The sequence below is a fragment of the Schistocerca americana genome, chromosome 3, assembly GCF_021461395.2.
Source record: "Schistocerca americana isolate TAMUIC-IGC-003095 chromosome 3, iqSchAmer2.1, whole genome shotgun sequence".
Taxonomy (NCBI): domain Eukaryota; kingdom Metazoa; phylum Arthropoda; class Insecta; order Orthoptera; family Acrididae; genus Schistocerca; species Schistocerca americana.
The window spans coordinates 945,521,209-945,547,176 of NC_060121.1; the positions used below are offsets into that span (position 1 = coordinate 945,521,209).

The window sequence follows — 25,968 nt, forward strand, 5'->3', positions numbered from 1 at the left end:
GGTTTCCTCCGGGTTATTGCAAAGTACAGTACAACAAAAACCAACCACACTGAGTCACAAATAAATGAGCGTAAGCTTCCGAATTGCGTCGTTACCAGTAAATGACCAATGTTTTCTTTACTTTCAAAGAAATGCAATGTAAGAAAAGCTTTTACTTGGCTATAGTGAGGACAATAATTTTGTAACGTCTACGTTTACAACGGATCACATTGCACCTTTTACAGAAGGTGTTCGAAATTTGCACCGTTTGATCGAATGCAAGTACTGCATCGCTCAGTCATACCTTCACTTCCATGCCCAACCACTGCACGTGCGGCGAGGTACCTCATCTGGTGACGTCACATGTTCAACATTTCTCATCCATTTTTGGGTTTTTTCCGATATTTGTGACCATTTGAGTCTTATATTAAATTATATGTCTCAGCGTCATCTACATCGCTTCGGTGTTTTTAAACGTTAATAAGAATCGCCCTGTGTGGATAAAAAAAACTACAGGGAAGCAGATGACAGGCGAAAATACTTAATAGGAAGCACATAGCGAAGATGTGAGTTTTTTTAAAATTCCTTGATTTTAGACACTTCCCATGACATTGACTCCAAAATTAAATGGTTCTCTAGTTTAAGCTGTAGGACACGTTCTGAGGCATCAAGGGATCACCAGTTTAGTATTGAAGGGCAGCGTGGAGGGTAAAAATCGTAGAGAGAGACCAAGAGATGAGTACACAAAGCAGATTCAGAAGGTGTAGGGTGCAGTAGTTACTTGGAAATGAAGAAGCTTACACAGGATAGAGTAGCATGAAGAGCTGCACCAAACCAGTCTCTGGACTGAAGACCACAATAACAACTACGGTTTAAGCGGCACAATTGCAATATTGACTCAACGATAACACTGTACAAAAACGGTAATCTCTGCAATCTTTTACAGAGCAATGTGTTGGCTCCTCAAAGAATCAAAGTATTCACTCTGCAAAGTTGTGTGCACTGCTTTGAAAGTTCTCATTGTGAAAACAATCCCCTACATTGTTGCTAAGACATATCTCCATAGCATCCTTTCTTCCAGGAGTGTTAGTCCAGCAAGGTATGTAGGGGAGCTTATGTGAAGTTTCTGAAGTAGAAGTAAAGTTTTCAGGGCAGTTCCCGGTTCGTATCCCTACCCAGAAATCAGTTTCAATCTGTCAAGAAGTCTCGTTCCTGGAGACTGATAGGTTCTTATAGAGATCTTTACCATTCTCGTCCACCCTCTTAGCTGAGTGGTCTCCATGGTGGTTTGCCGTGTGGAGGTACCGGTTTCAGTTCCCGATATTGCCAGATATTTTTCCTTGATGGAAGGACTGGAACGGGGTTCACTGAGCCTCACGATGCCAACTGAAGAGCTACTTCAATGAGAAAAAGCGGCTCCAACGTCTGCAAATCCCGTAACGGCTTAGAGAGCGGTATGCTGAGCCCACACTTCTCCATACCGCATCCAAATGACGCATTGGCTGATGTTGATAAGGGAGTCGGTCTGTCCTAATTGGTCCTTCTGAGGCCAGAGCGGCGGAGCTTTAACATTCTCGCTATCCGGGCAGTGAAGTCAGGACCATCTGTTCTTTGGGACACGTAGCGTTCCACCTTCACGCCCCAGGATTGTCGCTCTAGCTTGCCCAGAGTTTATGTTAACAGAAGACTTATGGTCCTGAAGAGCTTTCAGCTCAGAAACCCCGGCATCACCAGTCATGTACCAACCCATTACCAGCTGGGCTCCTGAGAGGAATAAGATAGTCAGAACAGGCAATATTAATCTTCTGCTATTTTTCATCGGCCAGGGTATACATACATAATAATGGAAATAATAATTATAGGCCCCACAAACGCATTTCAAAATCATCCAAGTATTTTTCCTCCCTTTCTTGATTGTCCATGACCCACAGCCATATAATACTATTGTCGAGACGAAACACTTGGTGACTCTGTTTCTTAGGCTGTTGGAATTATATTTGCCGTCAACAAACCTTCCAACTTTTTGAAAGCTCTTTTACGCATAGATATTCTACGTCTTACTTTCTCAACACAGCTGCCATTTTCTGTTATGGCAACAGGCGAACAAAACAACAAATATCTTTCAAATTACTGAGGGAAAAAAAATAAAGAACAATTCAAATATAGTAATTTGTTCTGGTTATACGATGGCTTGCATTACGTGAGAATTAAACAATACACGGATGATTACGTAAGTTGTTTCTTTCCCTAATGTGATAAGAGTGATGATACAGGTGGGAAATTAGTGTTTCAATTTGCACAGTCTTTTGCAGAAGTCACTTGCTGACAGGCTTGCCACTTGGCCGCAAGGAAAACGTGACGTGACTGCTACGGTCGCATGTTCGAATCCTGCCTCGGGCATGGATGTGTGTGATGTCCTTAGCTTAGTTAGGTTTAACTAGTTCTAAGTTCTGGGGGACTGATGACCTCAGAAGTTAAGTCCCATAGTGCTCAGAGCCATTTGAACCATTTTTTTGAAATCGTGACTTACAACACCTGCACTTGAGTCTCGCAAACAAGTGAAGAGCCTCTGACGCCTATTCCGTGGTGGCCGAGTAGGAAGTTGCCGTGACAGTGGCACCTCTCTGTGGTGTCCACCCCATGCCCAATCCATAAACCACAAAATTTCTTTGTTCTTTCTGGGAGGCGGAGCGCTCGCTCCCTCTGCCGCCATCTATAAGCATAAATCAGCGATATGAGACTCTAGACTCGTATCTGGGAGGATGACGATTGAAATTCCCGTCCAGCCATCTTTCCTGTGGTTTACCTAGATCTCTTAAGGCGAATACTGGGACGAAAGAGGACGATGGGTTGCCTTCTATAATTTCCACAGTCCGAGTTAACGACCCCGTCGACAGGACGTTAAAGTCTAATCATCCATCCATATTTTATACGTACTCGCCTTAAGTTTGGGTATGTATGGCTGCCTGTTGTGCATTCCTCTCTTTCCAAGGACGTCCGTATACCCATTTTGTCGGAGACTTTGGTACGATGCTATCCACGGAAATTTCATCAATGTCCGGTAGCGTTGTGCCTCAGTTGTAAGATAAACGTTGTTGTCCTCTCCAACTGCTCTGGTGTTACGTTGTGATAACAAACTGTTTTGTTTACACGGCAGTGTTGTGAAGATAGTCTACACCGTATGGTATTTCCCAACTTCCATATCGCACCAGATGTGAGCTATCAGAAAAGCAGTGGACCCTTTCGTAAGCACAAGCTTCCGGCACGGTTTCACGCAGAGAGGAAGCGGCGAAACCGCAGGGAGCCCAGCCTGCGGGTTGTGGGTGCCTCTTAGCGGCGTTACCTAACGCCAACCCTGCAGCCAGCCCGAGGCAGAAGACGCAGCGCGTGGTGACGGGCTAGGCGAGATGGACGCGTCTCCCGCCAGCCGCGGGGAATTCCGCCCATCGCGCCAAAGGTCAGGGCCACAGCTGGCGCCCACTCTGTGTACCTGTGCGTCCCCCTGGCACTCTCCATTTTCTCTCCCACTTCAGCATCTTTCTCAAAGTATCCATCAAGATAATGACCGGTAGCATCGGGAGTCGGCTTTGAGAAATGACTTACTCTTAAAATACAACGCGTCCCTCTTCTGTTTCGACAGGTAGTTCATCGCTATCTATTCTCCACAAACCAACGTACGGTGTGTAGCGGAGAACACTTTCGTAAACCTATCAGTCCATTTGACAGTTGTGAGCTGGGAATAATTACAGACGGTAAGCCACCGTATGGCCTATAACTACTCAAATTTTCTCATCATTTCGTTTTGTGAGATGTATATAGGAAGAAATGGAATGTTGCTCAACTATCCTTTGAAAGTACCCTCTCAGAATTTCAACAGTAAACTTCTTTGTGATGATTAAATCAAATGTGCTTTTCGTTCCCAAAGATCCACATTGAGGAGATCCACCAGGCAGTAGAACATGTCAGAGAATACACAGTACATTTTTCCAAAGAAGAAACATATTCTAATGTATCTTGCACAGATGGCTCTAAGCACTATGGGACTTAACATCTAAGGTCGTCAGTCCCCTAGACTTAGAACTACTTAAACCTAACTAACCTAAGGACATCACACACAGCCATGACCGAGGCAGGATTCGAGCCTGCGACCTTAGCAGCCGCGTGGTTCCCGACTGAAGCGCCTAGAACCGCTCGACCACAGCGGCCGTCTCTTCCACAGATCCTAAGTGTAATTATCCTCCTGTATGTGCAATGTTAAGAAATTTTTAACATGTTTTCATTTATGCTACGGTCGCAGGTTCGAATCCTACCTCAGGCATGGATGTGTGTGATGTCCTTCGGTTAGTTAGGTTTAAGTAGTTCTAAGTTCTAGGGGACTGATGACCTCAGCAGTTAAGTCCCATAGTGCTCAGAGCCATTTCAACTATTTTTTTCATTTAAAAAGTCTTAATGACACTGTACTTGATACACAACTTGTAACACACATTCTGCAATGACGTCTTACGGTGTGAAGATGATTTTTAGCACGATCTAAACTGGTCATATTTCCTAAACTCGAGATCTAGACAAATAAATGTTAAATTGCATTTCGAAGGTATTAATAAACTTATCACAAAATATATTCATATCATAATTCTTAGGCTATTGCAACCATGCGTCACCGAATAGAAGAATCACTCTACAACGCTTAGTTGGTTAGTTTGCTTCATGTTTCATGGATCATTTGCACGATAAATCGTAATGACATGGAAAGAGTCGGTTTGTATTCACATCACGAATTAATTTGTCCACATGGCTACGTGCTGATCGTTTATAAGTTTTTATCCTTTTTATATTACCATTATTAAATATGCAGATCTGAGTTAGTGATTCCTACCCAGCACCTTTTACACATTACGATGATCACATTACGGCACTGAATTTGTACCGAATTTAGATTGTACGCACTACTCGCGTTAACTGAAAATATTCGTAATATGTACACATCAAACGCTTTTGCTAAGAAATACAACAGAGTAGAAGGCGTTGACCAAAACTAAAGCCTTTAGACTTCTCTTAAACTGAACTTTGTAAGTAGTTAAAGCTTTTATGGATTTGCCAAATCATTGAAAATTTGTGTTCGTGGATAATGGACGCCTTTCAGGGACAAAGCATGTGACTTTTAATCTTTGTCAAATTTATTCTTATTTCTAATATTGGTTTAGAAAAAGAGATATATTTTAATGACAATTTAATTAAGGAATAAATATATTGGGAAGCAGTAGTTACTATAGAGTGTATAATAATTATATATAATAATTATGTGTTGTTTATGTTTGTTCGAATCAGAGAGACTTATTATAGGTTAAGTGAACATTTTAGAGACTTAAGCCACAATATTCGGAAGCGGCAGCAGTTGAACAAGGAAAACCGCCACGTGTGTGACATTGGTCACGTTTCTGCTCAACGTGAGAAGGCCGATGATTAGCGGAGTTTGCGCAGCAGCAGTACTTCGACAGATCGGCGACCGAGCAGACGGGCAACGCTTCGAAGGAGAACAAAGACCAGCGCTGTTCGCACATCAGTGGTCAATGCTCCAGGAACTGTCAGCATGCTGAACTCACGTACGTGACGTATCTGGCGATGCGGAGGAGACGACAGGGCAATGCCCGACCACACCAGCACAGAGGTAAAACAATGGAAAGCCGACACATGAGTCACGTTTGCGCCCAACGTGAGAAGCATAGATCAACGACAGAAGAGTCAGTCGCCGCCCTAGAAACTTTGCGACATTGGCAAAAACACCGATTAAATACCTCCGACAAACGGGTGTAAGGTGGTCCTTTGAGGAGGTCCTTCAAGGGGTGCTAGAAGACACGAAGAAACGTCGTCCGGATGGACAGACCGATGGTTAGTCAGCGGACGTCATACTTCGTTAAGACGACTTAGCCGCAACGCTGCTCGACAGAAGCAGAAGTCGATACCGCGCCAATAGGACAACGCAAAAGATGCCATCCCAGATGTTACCAGAAAGAAGTTCGAGTGGTACTTACCCAGGTGGCTGATGACGACGAAGGGGCTGCGGCCTCGCCATATGGGTGACCTGTGAGCCCAGAGGTTGATGAACTTCGCCAGAAGACGCCCAACCTGAGGGTCGCCGGTTCGATTCCGGGACGGATCACTCCTCGTCACGCCGTAGCCGCTTGTTACTAACGCAACGAGCAAAGACCACGCCGCTGCCGCAGTGAGTCACGGGCACAGTACTCAATGGAAGAATAAGCCACCAGCGCGCCGCTGCAGCACGAGCCGTCGCTGCATCGGCTGTCACCGGAGTCTGCACGCTGCGACTCCGCCGATCTGCCGCCGCGAGGAATTGAGCGAGTTAAAACACAATGTATTAATCTGTTTGTTTAAAGGGTCTTATGTTTCTGTACATGACTGTTAGTGAAACCACCAATGTTTCACTCACACCTCCCCTACTGAGCCGAGGAAAGAGTCCACTGTACCGCCCACAAAGTGTCGCTTCCTTCCCACCATTCCTGACAAAATAATGACCTTTGCTCCCCTCTGTCACTGACGCTCAATATCTACGAGGTGAATTCAAGTTCTAAGGCCTCCGATTTTTTTTCTAGTTAACTACTCACCCGAAATCGATGAAACTGGCGTTTCTTCTCGACGTAATCGCCCTGCAGACGTACACATTTTTCACAACGCTGACGCCATGATTCCACGGCAGCGGCGAAGGCTTCTTTAGGAGTCTGTTTTGACCACTGGAAAATCACTGAGGCAATAGCAGCACGGCTGGTGAATGTGCGGCCACGGAGAGTGTCTTTCATTGTTGGAAAAAGCCAAAAGTCACTAGGAGCCAGGTCAGGTGAGTAGGGAGCATGAGGAATCACTTCAAAGTTGTTATCACGAAGAAACCGTTGCGTAACGTTAGCTCGATGTGCGGGTGCGTTGTCTTGGTGAAACAGCACACGCGCAGCCCTTCCTGGACGTTTTTGTTGCAGTGCAGGAAGGAATTTGTTCTCCAAAACATTTTCGTAGGATGCACCTGTTACCGTAGTGCCCTTTGGAACGCAATGGGTAAGGATTACGCCCTCGCTGTCCCAGAACATGGACACCATCATTTTTTCAGCACTGGCGGTTACCCGAAATTTTTTTGGTGGCAGTGAATCTGTGTGCTTCCATTGAGCTGACTGGCGCTTTGTTTCTGGATTGAAAAATGGCATCCACGTCTCATCCATTGTCACAACCGACGAAAAGAAAGTCCCATTCATGCTGTCGTTGTGCGTCAACATTGCTTGGCAACATGCCACACGGGCAGCCATGTGGTCATCCGTCAGCATTCGTGGCACCCACCTGGATGACACTTTTCGCATTTTTAGGTCGTCATGCAGGATTGTGTGCACAGAACCCACGGAAATGACAACTTTGGAGGCGATCTGTTCAAGAGTCATTCGGCGATCCCCCAAAACAATTCTCTCCACTTTGTCGATCATGTTGTCAGACCGCCTTGTGCGAGCCCGAGGTTGTTTCGGTTTGTTGTCACACGATGTTCTGCCTTCATTAAACTGTCGCACCCAGGAACGCACTTTCGACACATCCATAACTCCATTACCACATGTCTCCTTCAACTGTCGATGAATTTCAATTGGTTTCACACCACGCAAATCCAGAAAACGAATGATTGCACGCTGTTCAAGTAAGGAAAACGTCGCCATTTTAAGTATTTAAAACAGTTCTCATTCTCGCCGTACAGTGCTGCCATCTCTGGGACGTATTGACAATGAACGCGGTCTCATTTTAAAACAATGCGCATGTTTCTATCTCTTTCCAGTCCAGAGAAAAAAAATCGGAGGCCTTAGAACTTGAATGCACCTCGTAGTGTCCCTGAACCACGACCGCTACCTTAGTATCCCTCGTTCCACAAACAGGCCTCTGTAGGACGTCCTTGTTTTCACACCGCAAATAATCCTTTTTACATGCCACGTTCCTGGACTCGGAAAACGTTGGCTTGGCTTCATGAATTACCCAAAAAAAAATCCTGTATGACATGATGGAATGAAATTAACCAAAGCATGCTACCTTTTTAATTTTTTTATCACCTTGTCTGACAACATTTGCACTGCAAATAGTGATCTGTTTACGGGTTTCAGAAGTTCTGTGGTATGTTCCTCTCGTTTGAATTTATTATCAAGCTGTAATCCCAAGAATCTAACACTGTCATCTTTTTGTATCTGCTCGCTTAATATGTTAGCCATATATAAGTACTGACGGGAAACTTGTTACGAGTCTACACTGCATATAGTGTTTTTTTTTTTTTCAAAGTTTAGTGACAAAGAAATGGCTGCGAGCCATTTATTAATGTCCATGACAGTTGCATTAATCGATCTTTCTAGGGCTACACTCGATTTGATATTTTTTTGCAAATGTTTGTCTCATTTGTAAACAAAACAAACTTGGCATCTGGCTATATTACTGATGAAAGGACATTCACGTACACTATAAAAAGTAAAGGTCCTTAGATGAAACCTCGTGAGACGCCACATGTTGTTAATTACCAGTTGGATGATGCCTATTAGCTTAACTAACATCTCTTTCGTACTGACACAGGTGTTTCCTGTCGGAGATATAGTAGCCTTCTCAATAACGGAACCCGACAGGCAGGATATTAAGAAGCCGAGTGTACGTTTCCTTTTCTAATGCACAACGCCTCTTTTGTGGCGTCTGTTAGTGACGATTGTTCGGCATCTCCGTAATGCTTCTGCCGCGACTAAACGATCTCGTGACCAACCGCGCTGCTCTTCACCAGACCTTCTCCATATATTCCATTAATCCGACATGGTAAGGGTCCCATACAGACGAGCAATACTCAACAGTCGGTCGAACAAGAGTTTCATAAGACTTTTTTTCCGTGGATGAATCACATTTCCTTAAGACTCTTCTACTGAGTCTCAGCTTGGCACCTACTTTTCTTGCTGCTAGCTTTGTGTGGCCGTTTCACTCGCTCCAGAAGCTTACTCGTAGCTATTTTATGGTAGTTGCTGATTCCAGTGCTTTATCACGAAAGTGTAACGGAACAATAGTGGAGCTCTTCGCCTATTTATGCACAATGCGTCACATTTATTTACGTTGAGAACCAGCTGCCTGTCCCTGCATCAATCGTTTTTTCGCTGCTGTCTTCTGGAGTTGCAACTTCCCGACGTCATCTGCCAGATCACTTACGAAGGTATTTTGATAAGTCTGGTAAATGGAACTTTTTTGTTGCACTTTCATGGTTGGGTAAGCTTGATTATTCCAAGGACTTTCAACAATGTACACTGCACAGTTCATTATTGGCAGCCGCCGGAATTGCCAGAGTGTCGACTGTGATTGAAAATGGAGTTTTGTGCAGTTATTAAACATTTTCAATCGAAGGGTTGGATTACCACACAAATCAAAAAATAACTGGATGCAGTTCATGCGGACTCTACACCATCTTTGAAGGTGATTTACATTTGGATTAATGAATATAAATGCAGTTGGTCAGGTACCGAAGACGATCACGCTCCAGCCGACCACAAAGGAAACCATTGACAAAATCCATCATATGGTAATGCAAGACCGCCGAATAAAATTTCGTGAGTACTGAGACTGTAGACATTTCAACTGAGCGAGTGCATAATATCTTGCATGGAGAATTGTCCATGAAGTAGCTGCGTGCGAGGTGGATGCCGTGATTGCTCACAGTCGACCAAAAGCGCATCCAGCACATTTCAAATCAATGTCTGACGATCTTTAATCGTTGTCCGCAAGACTTTTTGCTCCGATTTGTGACTGTTGATGAAACCCGAATCAATCATTACACACCAGAGACAAAGCCATGTTCAGAACAATGGACAAAATGCGGTGAAAGTGCACCAAAGAAGGCGAAGATAATTTCCTCAGTTGATAAGGGGATGGTCACTGTTTTCTGGGATTCCTATGGAATAATCCCCATAGATACTTGGAAAAAGCAGAACCGTAACTGGATCCTACTATGCTAGTATCGTATGAAACTTGCGTTGGCTGAAACGAGTCCAAAATTGGCACGCAAAAAATTGTTCCTTCACTAGGATAATACACAATCCCACACAGTAGGGATAACAATGGCGAAAGAGCATGAACTGGGCTTTGAACTAGTTGCTTATCTACCCTATTCATTAAACTTAGCCCCCAGTGACTTCTTCCTCTTGCCCAAATTGAAAATTTGGCTTGCTGGGAAGAAATTATCATCAAATGAGGAAGTGATAGCTGCAGTCAACGAGTATTTTACAGAGTTTTGCAGAACCTATTTTTTCGATGGAACGAAAAAGCTGGACGATCGCTGTACCAAGTTTATATCCCTCAGAGGCGACTATATTGAGAAGTAAGGTGAGTTGCTTATGAAACGAACATTTTTTCTTACTATTCTTTGCCAGACTTATCAAACCAACTTCATATATATACAGGGTGTTTATAAATTACGAGGGTTGGAACTTTAATTGTGGCAACTATTTCTTTACAGCTCATACAAAATAGATACGTGATTCAAAGTTTTACTGACCTTCAAAGTAGTCACCAGCATTGTGTATAACCCGTTGCCAGTGATGTCGAAGTCATAGGATACTTTTAGCAGTGCCAGTTGTGTTGACAGTTTGAGCGGCGCGGTCTATTGCCCGACGAATTTGTAGCAGTTCTGAAGCGAATTCCGTGAAGTGTTTCCTTCAGTTTAGAAATCGAACTGAACTTACGAGGGCTTAAGTCAGGGGAGTGCAGTAGGTGGTATAGCACTTAGCAGCCCCATCAGTCAAACAAATCAGTAACAGCTTGCACTGTACGTGCTTGAGCATTGTCCTGCAAAATGATGGTCAGGTCTTGCAGAAAGTGTCATCATTTCTGTCTCTAAGCTGGTTGTAGACTGTATTCCAAAAATGAACAGCATAGAGGCTGAAGCGATGACACTTTCTGCACGACCGGACCATCATTTTGCAGGACAATGCTGATTTGTTTGACTGATGGGGCTGCTAAGTGCTGTACTACCTAATGCACTCCCCTGACTTAAGCCCTCGTGAGTTCAACTCGACTACTAAACTAAAGGAAACACTTCACGCCATTCGCTTCAGAACTGCTACAAATTCGTCGGGCAATAGACCGCGCCGCTCGAACTGTCAACACAACTGGCACTGCTAACAAGGGAACCTCCCCATCGCACCCCCCTCAGATATAGTTATAAGTTGGCAAAGTGGATAGGCCTTGAAAAACTGAACAAAGATCAATCGAGAAAACAGGAAGAAGTTATGTGCAACTATGAAAAAATTAGCAAAGTATACAAACTGAGTAGTCCATGAGCAACATAGGCAACATTAAGGAAAGTGTAAGCTCAGGAACGCCGTGGTCCCGTGGTTAGCGTGAGCAGCTGCGGAACGAGAGGTCCTTGGTTCAAGTCTTTCCTCGAGTGAAAAGTTTTAATTTTTTATTTTCAGACAATTATTATCCGTCCGTCCGATGCGAGGTAACTGCGCCGTAATATGCGGACGCTACACCTAAACAAGAAAACCTAAATCGGGCAAAGTAGAAGAATCTTTTTACCCATTCGCCAACCGTACAAGTTAGGTGGGTCAACAACATATTCCTGTCATGAGATGCACATGCCGTCACCAGTGTCGTATAGAATATATCAGACGTGTTTTACTGTGGAGGAATCGGTTGACCTATGACCTTGCGATCAAATGTTTTCGGTTCCCATTGGAGAGGCACGTCCTTTCGTCTACTAATCGCACGGTTTTGCGGTGCGGTCGCAAAACACAGACACTTAACTTCTTACAGTGAACAGAGACGTCAATGAACGAACGGACAGATCATAACTTTGTGAGAATAAAATTTTCACTCGAGGGAAGACATGAACCAAGGACCTCTCATTCCGCAGGTGGTCATGCTAACCACGGGACCACGGCACTCCAGAGCTCGAGGTACCCTTGATGTTGCCTATGCTGCACATGGACTTCTCAGTTTGTATATTTTCCTAGTTCCACACAACTTCTTCTTGTTTTCTCGATTGATCTGTGTTCAGTTTTTCAAGGCCTATCCACTGTGCGAACTTATAACTAAATCTGAGGGGGGTGCGATGAGGAGGTTCCCTTGTAAGAGTATCCTATAACTTCCACATCGCTGGCAACGGGTTATACACAATGCTGGTGACTACTTTGAAGGTTAGTAAAACTTTGTGACACGTATCTATTTTGTACGAGTTGTAAATAAATAGTTGCCACTACTAAAGTTCCAACCCTCGTAGTTATACAATAGTAACCTTTAATTGTGGAAAAGGTAAATAATTGTCACAAATGTTTGACACAACATTGAATGCAGTATATCTTTAAGTTTTATTTACAAACGTTCAATGCAGCTACTTTTTGTAATACCACAAATACTGTTGTCAGCTGTCGAATTCTATGGAGCAGGTCTTGATTTATGGTGGCAGCTGCTTGTACTAGCGCGGTTTGGAAAGTTCTCGGAACGGCATAGAAAAAAAGTACTTACATCACTGAAACTTTTTTTATTTTTCAATGTAGTCTCCTTGTAGAATAATGCACTTGCTCCAACGATGTTCCAGTGCCTTGATCCCATCTCGAAAATGAGTTTCCTGTAGGCATGCAAAATAGTTGTCAACTCCTGCTACCAATTCTTCGTTTGATGTGAATCTTCGTCCACTAAGAAAAATTTTCAGTTTTAGGAAGAGATGGAAGTCTGGTGGAGCCATATCAGATGAATAAGTCGGGTGTGGCAACAGTTCATACCTTAGTTCGTGTAATTTTTCCGTGGCGACGGCACATGTGTGCGGGTGCGCATTGTCTTGATGGAAGATGACTTTCTTGTTTGCTAAACTTGGCCTTTTTCACGTGTCTTTTGTTGCAATTTGTTCAGGAGGTTAGCATAACATTCACCAGTAATTGTTTGCCCAGTGGGGAGATAATCTGCCGGCCAGTGTGGCCGAGCGGTTCTAGGCGCTTCAGTCTGGAACCACGCGACCGCTACGGTGGCAGGTCCGAATCCTGCCTCGTGCATGGATGTGTGTGATGTTCTTAGGTTAGTTAGGTTTAAGTAGATCTAAGTTCTAGGGGACTGATGGCCTCAGATGTTAAGTCCCATAGTGCTCAGAGCCATGTGAACCATTATGAAAAGATAATCTACAAACAGAATCCCCTTCGCATCCCAGAACACTGATGCCATGACCTTCCCCGCAGAAGGAATTATCTTTGCTTTCTTTGGCGGCGGAGAATCAGCATGTTTCCACTGCTTTGACTGTTGTTTGTCTCTGGGGTATAGTAGTGCATCCAAGTTTCATTTGTGGTTACAAACTGGCGCAAAAAGTCTTGTTCGTTTCTCCTAAAACGGGCCAAACATTGTTCCGATTCTCCATTCTCATGCGCTTTTGATGCACTATCAAGAGTCGCGCCACCCATCTTGCAGATAATTTTTTCATTTCTAATTCTTCAGTTAAAATGTGATATACCCTTTCAGATGACATCTGGCAAGCGTGAGCAAATTCACGCACTTCCAATCGGCGATCCTCAATGACCATTTTGTGCACCTTTGCAATGACGTCTAGAGTAGTGACACATCTTGGCCTACCATTGCTCGGATCATCACCTAAGCTTTCCCAACCAAATTTAAATAATAAAAAAAAAAAAGGTTCAAATGGCTCTGAGCACTATGGGACTTAACATCTATGGTCATCAGTCCCCTAGAACTTAGAACTACTTAAACCTAGCTAACCTAAGGACATCACACAACACCCAGTCATCACGAGGCAGAGAAAATCCCTGACCCCGCCGGGAATCGAACCCGGCAACCCGGGCGCGGGAAGCGAGAACGCTACCGCACAAAATTTAAATTCATTTGTCCACTTACCAATAGTTGAATATGAAGGAGCAGAGTTCCCCAGTGTATTCAGAAAGTCGGCATGAATGTCCTTTGCTTTCATACCTTCCTTTACGAAGTACTTAATCACTGCTCGAATCTCGATTTTTTTCGTCGTCGCAAATCACTACGCGGAAACAACAACAGAGCCACACACCGCCACAGCTCTCTTCCAAGAGCACTGACGTGGCACATGTTTACTGGAAACACTCCAATGAATATCATTTGAACAACTCGTTGCGCTAGCGCTGACCTCTCGTGGCGAGCCCGAGAACTTTTCAAACCACCCTCGTAATATTCCTTGTCGCAGGCCGTCGACGTTTCCAGGAAGCGGAGGAACGAACATTCTGTCTTTAATGTGACCCCATACACAGAAGTCCATTGGGAGTAACTCAGGTGATCGTGGAGGCCAGGATATTGTTCCGCCACGTCCAATCCAAGTCGGGACATTCCTACGGAGATACGCGACAACATCACGATGATAACGTGGTGGCACACCATCTAGATGAAAAATAAATTCTGTGCCCGTATCCTGTTGTAATTGAGACATTAGGTGATGTTCTGGCATATCCAGGTACGTTATGTCAGTTACGGTTGACTCAGCAAAAAAGAAATGACCGTAAATCTTATTATACCAGCTTACAACACACAAAAAAGAAAAAAAAATTTACTTAGGCGAGTCCTATCCATGTTCGATTGCGTAATGTGGTTCCTGCTCACCCCATATCCAAATATTATGCAGATTCACTTTACCACAGATATGGAAGGTAGTTCATTACTGAACACAATTTCACAAAGAAAATTATCTGCAGTCTGCGTTTTGTTAATAATTTCTACGCAAACTCAGCTCGTTTTTCTTTGTCACTTTCAATTATAGCTTGCAACAGCTCCACTTTGTAGGGTTTGAGTGACAGGCGTTTCTGTAATATCTTCCCCACTGCAACACTAGAGATATTCAATTCTTATCCGGCATGTCTCGCTGATTTATCCGGACTACGAATGTAGGACTGCTGAATTGGATCAACTGCTTCATCAGAGACTGCTAGCCGACCGTGACCTCGCATCCTACGTGATACACAGCCCGTTTTTGGGAAACGATTGTACCAAGTAATAACAGTTTGCCTTTGAGGTGGTGGCTTGCGACATTTTGTCCTGAATTGAAGCGGATTTGTATTTATGAAACCATAAACAACACTCGCCAAGCTCTGTACCGTTACACGACTCCATGGTGTCTGTTGGAACAACTCTTTCGCGCATGGCACCTAGTGGGAACATCGGTAACTAACAGTGTTAGGCGGGAATAGAACGTAAAGAAACATTGCATTCAGTGCTGTATCTACTTCTACATCTGATCTACATGGATACTCTACAAGTCACACAGATCAGCGTTAAAACAATGTTTTCGCATTCGGAGGAGAAAGCTGGTGGTTGAAACTTTGTGAGAAGATCCCGCCGCAGCAAGAAACGCCTTTGTTTTAATGATGTCCACCTCAATCCTATGTCAAGTCCGTGACACTCTCAACCCTATTTCCCGATAATAAAAAACGTGTTGCCGTTGAAGTAGTGTAGGCAGTATCTTTAATAGATCTGTTGCATCTTCTAAGTGTTCTGCCAATAAAAGGCAGTGTTGGGTTCGCCCTCCTCACAACATTTCCTATGTGTTCTTTACAATTTTAAGTTGTTCGCAGTTGTAGTTCCTAAGTATTTAGCTGAATTTATGTCGTTTGGATATGTCTGATTTAACGTGTAACCGAAGTTTAACGGATTCCTTCAAGCGCTCATATGGATGACCTCTCGCTTTTCATCATTTAGGGTCAACTGCCACCACACAGATACATTTTCGAAATCTTTTGCAATTTGTTTTAATCTTCTGATGCTTTACTTCGCGGTAAACTACAGTGTCATCTGCAAACAACCTAAGACTGCTTCTCTAAATAGTTTATATACGACTAGATAAGGAACAGCAGAAGGCCTATAGCACTACCCTGGGGAACTCCAGATATCACTTCTGTTTTACTCGATGACTTTCTGCCAACTCTATGAACTCTCTGACAGGAAATCACGAATTCGGTCATATAACTGAGACGCTATTCCATAAGCACGCAATCTGATTACAAGCCGCTTGGAAATACGGTGTCAAAAGCCTTCTGGTAATCGAGAAATACGGAATCAATTTGAAGTCCCTTGTCAAAAGCACTCAACACTTCGTGAGAGTAAAGAGCTAGTTGTGTTTCACAAGAACGATGTTTTTTAAATCCGTGTTGAGTGTGTGTCAATAGACAGTTCTCGTCGAGGTAATTCGTAATGTGCGGTCACATGTTCCAGAATCGTGTTGTATAGCAACGTTAATGATATGGTCCTGTAATTTAGTGGATTTCTCCTATTGCCTTTCTTGAATATCGGTGTGACCTGTGCAACTTTCCAGTGTTTGGGTACGGATCTTTCGTCGAGCCGGCCGCTGTGGCCGAGCGGTTCTAGACGCTTCAGTCAGGAACCACGCGGCTGCTACGGTTGCAGGTTCGAGTCCTGCCTCGGGCATGGATGTGTGTGATGTTCTTAGGTTACTTAGGTTTAAGTAGTTCTAAGTCTAGGGGACTGATGATCTCAGATGTTAAGTCCCATAGTGTTTAAAGCCATTTGAACCTTTCTTTCGTCGAGCGAGCGATTGTATGTGATTGTAAAGCATGGAGGTAGTGCATGAGCATACTCAGAAAAGAACAAAATTGGTATACAGTCCATACCGGAGACCTACCTTCGTTAAGTGATTTAAGCTGCCTCAGTACACCAAGGATACCTACTTCTAAGTTACTCATGTTGGCAGCTGTTCTTGATTAGAATTATGGAATATTTACTTCGTCTTCTTTGGTGAAGGAACTTCGGAAGGCTGTATTTAGTAACTCTGCTTTAGCAGCATTGGGATCGATAGAATTTCCATTGCTGTCGCGCAGAGAAGGCATTGACTGCCCCTTGCAGCCAGCATATTTTACATACGACCAGGATCTCGTTGGATTTTCTGCCAGGTTTCGAGACAAAGTTTCGTTGTGAAAACTATTATAAGCATCTCGCATTGAAGTTCGTGCTAAATTTCGAGCTTATATAAAGGATTGCCTATCTTGGGGGTCTTGCATTCGCTTAAATTTGAGAAGCTTTTTTCTTTCTTTCTGCAACAGTGTTCTGACCTATTTTCTCCATCATGGGGTATAAGCTTCGTCGTTTGTTAATTTATTTGGTGTAATCTCTCAATAGCTGTCTATACTATTTCTTTGAACTCAAGCCGCATCTGGTGTACACTCACATTGTTAGTTTGGACCGAGTGGAGAGATTGTCTCTCAGGAAGGTGTTAAGCAAATTTTTATCTGCTTTTTTGAATAGATATATTTTTCATTTATGTTTGGAGGATTTGGAAGTTACAATATGCAGTCTCGCTACGAAAACCTTGTGTTCACTAATCCATGTATTCGTTTTGATGCTCGTTATTAGCTCACATTTATTGGTTGCTCAGAGGTCACGTGCGTTTTCACAACAGTTTACTATTGGAGTGGGCTCATGAACTAACTGCTTGAACTAATATTCAGAGAATGCGTTTAGCACAATTTCGGATGATGCTTTACGTCTGCCTCCGGGCTGAAACCTGTATTTCCGGCAATATATCGAGGGTAAATTGAAGGCCGCGGGGAGTGGCCGTGCGGTTGAGGTGTCGTGTCACGGATTGCGCAGTCCCTCCCACCGAAGGTTCGAGTCCTCCCTCGGGCTTGTGTGTGTGTGTGTGTGTGTGTGTGTGTGTGTGTGTGTGCTGTTCTTAGCATAAGTTAGTTTAAGTAGTGTGTAAGTCTAGGGACCGATGACCTCAGCAGTTTGGTCCCTTAGCAATTCACATACATTTGAAAATTTGGTAAATTGAAGTCGGCGCCGGCCAGAGTGGCCGAGCGGTTCTAGGCGCTTCAGTCTGGAATCGCGCGACCACGACCATACGGTCGCAGGTTCAAATCCTGCCTCGGACATGGATGTGTATGATGTCCTTAGGTTAGTTAGGTTTAAGTAGTTCTAAGTTCTAGGGGACTGATGACCTCAGATGTTAAGTCCCATAGTGCTGAGAGCCATTTGAACCATTTTTTTTTTAAGTCGGTAGATGTATGAATTGCCTTTCAGCAATTGAATCATCTGAACTGGAAGGTCGGTAAAAGGCTCAAGCTATTATTTTATTCCAGTTGTCAAGAATAACTTCTAATCATACTAACTCACAGGAACTATCTACTACAAATTCGCTACAAGATCAACTACTTCTAACAGCAACAAACGCCCCACCGCCAACTGTATGTAGCCTATCCTTTCTGAACACTGTTAGGTGCTTCGCAAAAATTTCGGTTGAACTTATCTCCGGCTTAAGCAAATTTTCAGTGCCTATAACGATTTGAGCATAAAAAATGGTTCAAATGGCTCTGAGCACTATGGGACTTAACATCTATGGTCATCAGTCCCCTAGAACTTAGAACTACTTGAACCTAACTAACCTAAGGACATCACACACATCCATGCCCGAGCAGGATTCGAACCTGCGACCGTAGCAGTCGCGCGGCTCCGGACTGAGCGCCGAGAACCGCTAGACCACCGCGGCCGGCATTTGAGCATCAGTACTTAGTATTAGCGCTTGGAGCTATGATACTTTTCCAACACAGCTACGACAGTTTGCAACTGTTACCCCGATTGTTCTTAGATCTACGTATTTCCTTTGAGACTGAAGCTCTTTTTGTGTTTCTCTGAGACCCTCTAACCTAAAAAACCGCCCAGTCCACGCCACACAGCTCCCCTACCCGTCTGGCCGCCTCCTGGCCTTACACTGATACGACTTATTTAATCTTTTCACAATTAATGATTACTACACAACTAATTTATGAAAGCCTTGCATTGTAAACACTAACGGCGTTATAACACCCTCTGTGGTATTTCAGAAACAAACTTTACATCTGTTGACACAATTTACGGAAATGTAGCCGGGCACGTCGTCGACAAACGCCAATATTTCGACAGGCGCACACCCTGTCATTCTCAAGGCAAGACTGCGGAAGGTTTATAAGCACTCAGATACTTCATTTCCAACAGTTAAGAATAAAGCAACAGCATTAACGCTCGCAGTGCCAAGGGGGAGGGGAGTGTTCTTCACGCCCACCATTTGGAAATATTGTAATCGAGTTAGTTTGTATTTTAAAATTTTTAAAAATCATTATTTTTGGTGAATTCTTCTGATTCCATGAATGTTTTAAATTTTGAATTAAACTTAACCTCAAATTTAAGTCCTAGTAGTAGCGATCACCTTCCACAATGAATGTCGTATGAAATATTTTCGGCTCAGATCTTACTTACACATCAATATCTCTCTAAAAAGTATGCTGTGAGCAAAAATCAACAAGTTAACGAAATCTGCATATTTTAAACATGATTTTGGGGTGGGGATAAGGTACTCGCCTCGCCCCCCCTCCCCCCCTCCTCTCTGCTAGTACACGTTACTGAAAGAGCGTTGATTTTGGAAAGTGCGTTGATGTTGCTAAGGGTGCGCTAAAAGATATTTCCATGTTCTGGCTCCTACTAAGACGTCAGTACCTCTTTAAAAAGTATGTTGTTCAAAGGTAACAAAAATTAACGAATTTTGTTTCTCTTTAATTTTTTCCGGGGGTGCTGCGTTGGTATTGCTAAGGTTAAAACGTGAACTTGCTTTCCTTGGCGTATGGTATGGAATGATCAGCGGTGAAAGGAATATGAAATAACTGACGTCATAAGTACATCAGATCAGACAGTACCGGTATCGTGCAGTTTATATTGACAATTAGCTTTTTACCCGCTGCTTGACCTACTAAGTGTGTGTCATATATATATTTCACACATATATGTCTCAATCTCTGCTGTTTTACAACATACGACCTCAGAGAGGATGTTGAATTTATCTGTGGTACTCAGCTGTGTGGCATAATCTTTGGTCTAAAAGTATTGGCTCGCCTCATTCTCGCAACCTGGTTGACACACTGAACAGCAAAAGTAAGAGACAAATTGCACTTCATACTTCTAAAGTTTTCTATGTCATCTAAATAGAGGAGAGAAATACCAAAACCGGTTGTTTTAGAACAATTTTCACTCCCTTCCCATCCCCACCCCTAGGGGCTTTAGGGGTATCTTTACCACACTGTTTATATACAAATAAATGAGTCATTTATATACTAAAGATTGTTGAAATTGCTTCAGGCGCCCCTGAGTTATGCCTTTACGTCACTCCTTTTCACCTTTACCTCAGTCTCAGGGGTGCCATGAATATCTAACTGTAAGAGTAATTTTTTCCAGGTTGCAAGTGATATGTGTGCCAAGTTTGGGAAAAACTGCTTCAGGCATTGCAGAGATGGTCTGGTTGATATGTCACTGTCTTTGCAACCCAACTGCCTCTCAATACACAGACTTACAGATGACAGGAGCCACGCCAGCTGCCTACATGATGGTAGATCTTAGCTGTTGTTCCATAAAAATAATCAGGAAAAATTTAAATGTCTCCCCTACCCTAGCTTCCCCCTGCCATTTCTCTTCCCCTCTTCCACCTGCTTCATCGCACCTTGTACATCTTCTCTCTGCTTTCTCACAATATGATCCTCTTCCATCTGCTTCCTCACATCTGTCCGTCTTCCATCTGCCTCTTCACATCTGCCCCTTTTCCATCTGCATCCTCACAACCTGCTCCTCTTCCATCTTCTAATAATCCTCTCATTGTTCACCCCTCTCCGTCTGTCCATTCCCCCTTCTCTCTATCCATCTTCTCTTTCTTTCTCTCCGTCCACCTTCTTCCCCTCTCTCTGCCCATCTCTCCTCGCCTCTCTCTGTCTACCTCCTCCTCCACCTCCCCCCTCTCTCTCTATCTCCTCCTTCGCCTCTCTCTATCTCATCCTCCCACCATCTGTCCATCTCCTCCTCTCCCCTATCAGTCGGTCCATCTCCTACACTCCCTCTCATTCCATACCCTATTCCCTCTAGCAATCCGTCTCGTTCTCTCTCTTTCTCTGTGCATCTCCTCCTCCCATTCTCTCATCTCAGCCATGCCCATCCGCACGTATATCCTCTGTAACGCATTCTGTTACTACCTGCGAAGCAATCTAGATGTCAGTGGCTACCATCCCTTTTCACTCCCACCCATGCCTCTATGGAACTTCGGTGGTTTTTACCGTTTCTTTCCAGACAATAAGTAGTATATGTTCCTAATTTGGATGAAATTGATCCAGTGGTTTAGGAGGAGAGGTAGAACATACATACAAACATGCATTCGTTTTTATGTTACACAGATATAGATTAACAACGAAAAAGCTATTTTCAATATGTGTCACATTTTCTGAATGCTTATCAATATGTAAACATAATTTTCAACATAGTTTGGATTACTCTATCAAAGAATCTTTTTAGTTTGGTTGGATTTAAGAAATACTTTGATGGTCTGTTGTAAGACATGGACAGAATATTTAGCGCAGAATATTGCTAATGTTAAACAAAGACGAAGATGGTGAAGAGTCGTTGAAAGGAGAGTAACTTGCTTAACATCAAAGGCGGGATCAACATGGTAATGGAAGAAGTGAAACAATCTGCTAACGAGAAAGAAAGATTATACACAACAGAGGAAGTAAGGAATATATCAGAATCAAATAAGTGCAGACAAAGAAAGCTCTGCTGATATCTGATATTGGTACGGAACTCAGAAGTTTCTGAAAGTGTACATTTGGAACACAGTATAGAGAAGAACATAGAAATTTAAGTTGGCAGATAAAGGTGACGAAAGAATTCTACGGAAGACCATTACTAGAAAAAAGGAAAGGTTTGTGGGGCCATACGAGTTTGAAAATACTAAAAGTTGATTCTGATTACAGGGACTATCCTCATAATACTATTACAGACACGTTGGAGGTGTGGCCTCTATCATTGTCCAGCAGGAAATAACTTTTAAGTCTTTTTATTAGCTGTTAGTTCGCTGAAAAAAGCTTGCAGTATATTGTTCACAAACCTATCAAAAGGTACGACTTGGTGGAAGAAGATCAGTCCAGTAGTTTGTGTTGCGCTAACTGCGCACCACACTCCCGTATCCAGATCATGCAGATGCTCTTGATGTAACTGCTGAAGTTTTTCGGTACTGCAACATCTATTGGCCTGCGATTGCACGCGCCTCGATAAATGCAGCCATACCTCATACAAAATGAGCATTTCAAGATCAGCTCCCACACTGCGCTCAGACTGCAATAGCCATTTGAAGTACTGACGTCAAACAACGTTATCTGTTCAGATGAAGCACTATCGTTACCTCGTAAGACTTCAGTTTGAATTTGTGCTCTGCTGTGTGAATAGATGCTGCTGACAGGACAGTTTCAAGTAGTATATGGCGCAACGAATTTCGCATTCTTTCCAGGGCACTTGTCTTGTCTCAGACTTTAAATGAAAGAACTGTTATCTTGTGGTTTACCAATAAATGAAGCGGCACTTCGGTGGAAGGAAGTATTAAGTCGCAAATTACTAAATGTGGGCACGGTGACTGCGCGGGTGTCAGACTAAATACCCAGTGGTGTGGGGATTGGCACTAGGATTTTTTCTGTTGCTTACCGCTTCTCCAATCTCTGGCACTGATTTGCATGTGTGAGAAATGCCAAGTTCTGAGTGCCCGTTATACTGTTGGTACCTCTGTAACTGCTCTGGTAATTGACTTCAAAGGATGGAGAAAGAAAAAGACGTAGCACCCCGTGCCTAATAAAACACTGCAATGTTAAAACTGCTTTTGGGCTGAGGAAACCATTAACTTACGTTTTTATCTGACCATACCTCATAGTGGAACCAAGCCTCAAACTAGTATTACAATACTAAAGTAGTTGCGGTGTTCGTCCAAAGACTCGTTGCTAGGTAACATCATCCCTATCTGATGCTTCCTCACCCATTCGAAACTGTGTATACATTCAATTCTTGATCTTTATCTACTCCCCTCCATTACAAATTACCTATTCTTGATTCCTCAGTAACTGTTCTACTACGTTACTCGTGCTTTTTTCAAATTGCTTCACAAAGCAATTTTCGCCTAGATTCGCTTCTGTTCCTCTTCTGATCCATTCATCAAATCTTCAGCATTCTTCTGTAGCATCTTTAAAAAGCCTCCGTTATCGTCCACTGCCTGCTTTCTTATAATGATACACTCAACAGAAATACTTTCAGAAAATACTTCCTAACAAATTTATATTCGATGATAACACATTTCACTTTTCCAGGAAAAACTTTTGTGGCTATTGCCAGTCAACATTTATCTCCTCTTTAGTTCCACACCTAGAGGGGTGGCCCAGTGATCAGTTCACTGGACTCGCGTTCGAGAGGACGACGGTTCAAATCCGCGTCCGGCCATCCGAGTTTACGTTTTCAATGATTCCCTAAATCGCTCCAGGCAAATTCCGGGATGGTTCCTCTGAAAGGGCACGACCGAATTTCTTAACCATCCCCGAAACGTTCCGAGCTTCTGCTTCGTCTCTAATGACGTCGATGTCGGCGGCACGTTAAACTGTACTCTTCCTTCTTCCCTCTTTAGTTTCTCCTCCGGCATTTATTTTCTAATAAACCAGTTGACCTTCAGTCTGCGGACTGGTCTGACGCACAGCTCACGCTAGCCAATGCTGTGCAAGTGTCTCCTTCGCTGCACAACTATAGCAACTGACATTGAGTTGACTCTATCGTAAAGCCTTGATCTCCCTCAAAAATTTACTCACCCCCCCTCTCCCCCAACCTTCTTGTTCAGCACGCTCGGAATCCTGCCATTTACGATATTGCCACAGGATGTCTCCTGTCCACTAACCTCTTCTTTTAGTCAAGTTCTACCGTAAATTTCTCTTTCTCCTATTAGATTCAGTACCTCTTCATTAGCTTTTCGATGTAGCCACCACATCTTTAGGGTTCATCTTTAGCACTATGTTACGAAAGCTACTGTCTGTGCTATTCATCGTCATTTCACTCCCACATAAAGCTACACACAAGTCACGTGTTTTCAGAAGAAACTCAGATGTTAACAAATTTCTCTTTTTCAGAAAAACTTTTCTTGCTGTTGCTAGTCTGCATTTATATCGTCTCTGCTTTTGTCAAAGTGAGTTATTTAGCTACCAAACTGCGCTGATGACCTCGCTGTTGAGCGCCCATAAGCCCCAGCTACCAAACTAGCAAAACGTATCTACTACTTTTAGTGTCTCATTTTCTCATCCAATTCCCTCGGAATCGCCTCATTTAATTCGTTCCATTTAACTTTTGTTGGTGCTCATCTTATAACGCTCTTCAAGACACTGTCCATTCCGTTCAGCCCATGTTCCAACACCTTCCCCGTGTCTGACAGATTATAATGTCATCAGCAAAGCTTAAAGTTTTTGTCATCTCGTAGAATCGGGTGTACTGCCGGTGGTCCGCGTCTTCCCAAACGATTTTTAGACGTCATGACCTGGCGTCTTCGTCAGTCTCTGGAAACACCTGATGAAGACGCCGAGTTACGGCGCCGAGACATCGTGTTGGGAAGATGCGAACCACCGGAGTACGCCCGATTCTACTAGACAACAACGAATCACCGAGAAAATCTAAGAAATTATACTCGAAGTTTTTAATTATAAGGGGCGATCAAAAAGTTTCCATCTGAGTACGTTGGCTAAACGTAGCGCGACTCCGATGCGCGTATAAATGCGCTGACACGTGTTCAAGGGATTAGTGTGGCATTTGTGTCTTTCGAAGTGGGTGCTGTAAATGCAGAAACGTGAACAATGGTGAGGTTATTAGCAAATGTGTCGAAACAGGACCAACATGCTGTTGTTCTCTTCTTGGCTGCCGAAGGACAAACACCGATAGACACCCATCGGAGAATGAAGAATGTGTATGGGCCAGCACGTTTGTCGAAAATCAACCGTGACTTGATAATACACGTCCCCATATCCGCCCAATAGTCCTTATCTCTCATGCCTTCGGGCCCTTAAAAGGGGGATCGGACGATAATGTGCAGCAGGCAGTTACGGACTTCTTCATGCAAGAGGACCAAACGGATAGCTTCAACCTGATGCATCGGTGGGATCATTGCCTCAATGCTCAAGGCGATTTTGCATGATTGTTATACCGATTCTAGACTGTACGATCTTCTAACGGAAAATTACGCCCCTACCGTTTCCACGAGGTTTAATTTCCTTTCTACATTTGTCTTTAGTTTCCTGTACTACATGGTCAGCATACAAATTGAACAATGTGGCAAATAGCCTACAATTCTGTCTCCGTCCCTTCTCAGCTACGTCTATCTTTCACATCCTTCTATTCTTCTGTACAAGTTGTGGAGGACCTTTTTCTCCAAACAACTGATCACTGGTACCCTTGAAATTTCAGATTGTAAATGGAATAGAACGAAAACTAGTTTTGGTCTAGAGCACGGTAGCAGTGAGTCTGGCAGGTAGCGTGGTGTACCTGGTATGGAGAAGCGGACCCCCTTGGGCCTGAGCGCCTGTATGTGGGGCTCCGGCACGGTGTAGGCGCCCTCTGCAAGTGCGGCGCGCTGCCCCAGCACGACGGCCGCCACCACAGATGCCACAACTCGTACCAGCGCCATGGCTCGCCCACTGCTGACTGCCGTGGCGCCGGCTCCTCGGCCGCCTATATCTGCAGACCCCCACCTCCAGGCAGCGTACACACGGCAGGCGGGCCCCACTGCGGTTACAGGCATCACCTTCTGCGTCACCAGCGCCTGCAAAAAACACATTGCATACGCCATGCAAATGCGGAAACTATCTGACTATTAGGCTGTTGATTCAAACTTGTGAACTATTGACTAGAATAACATACAACAAAAAACAAACAACAACCGCAAATTGCTTTACTGAAACACGTCTCTCATCCACATTCACCAACACAACAAACAAACGAATACATACAGGGTGCGTCAAAAAAATGTATACACACTTTGAAGCGTCATAGAAAATTTATTTCCCGTTCTACAATGTTACATTTCTGCAAATGGAAAGCTTAAATTACAATTGGAAAAATAAATGTACTTTGCAAATGTGATTAATGTTCAAACTGGTGGCCTTC

At 43.6% G+C, this 25,968-nt stretch overlaps 1 protein-coding gene across 1 annotated transcript in view; it reads right to left on the reverse strand.

Annotated features, from left to right (window-relative positions):
* LOC124606670 overlaps positions 1-25,521 on the reverse strand; it is a 41,653-nt gene extending 16,132 nt beyond the window's left edge. Inside the window, exon 1 of the mRNA XM_047138685.1 lies at positions 25,348-25,521. Coding sequence (XP_046994641.1) covers positions 25,348-25,489 — 142 coding nt within the window. The 5' untranslated portion in view covers positions 25,490-25,521. The remainder of the gene's footprint in view (positions 1-25,347) is intronic.
* Between the last annotated feature and the right edge of the window lie 447 nt (positions 25,522-25,968).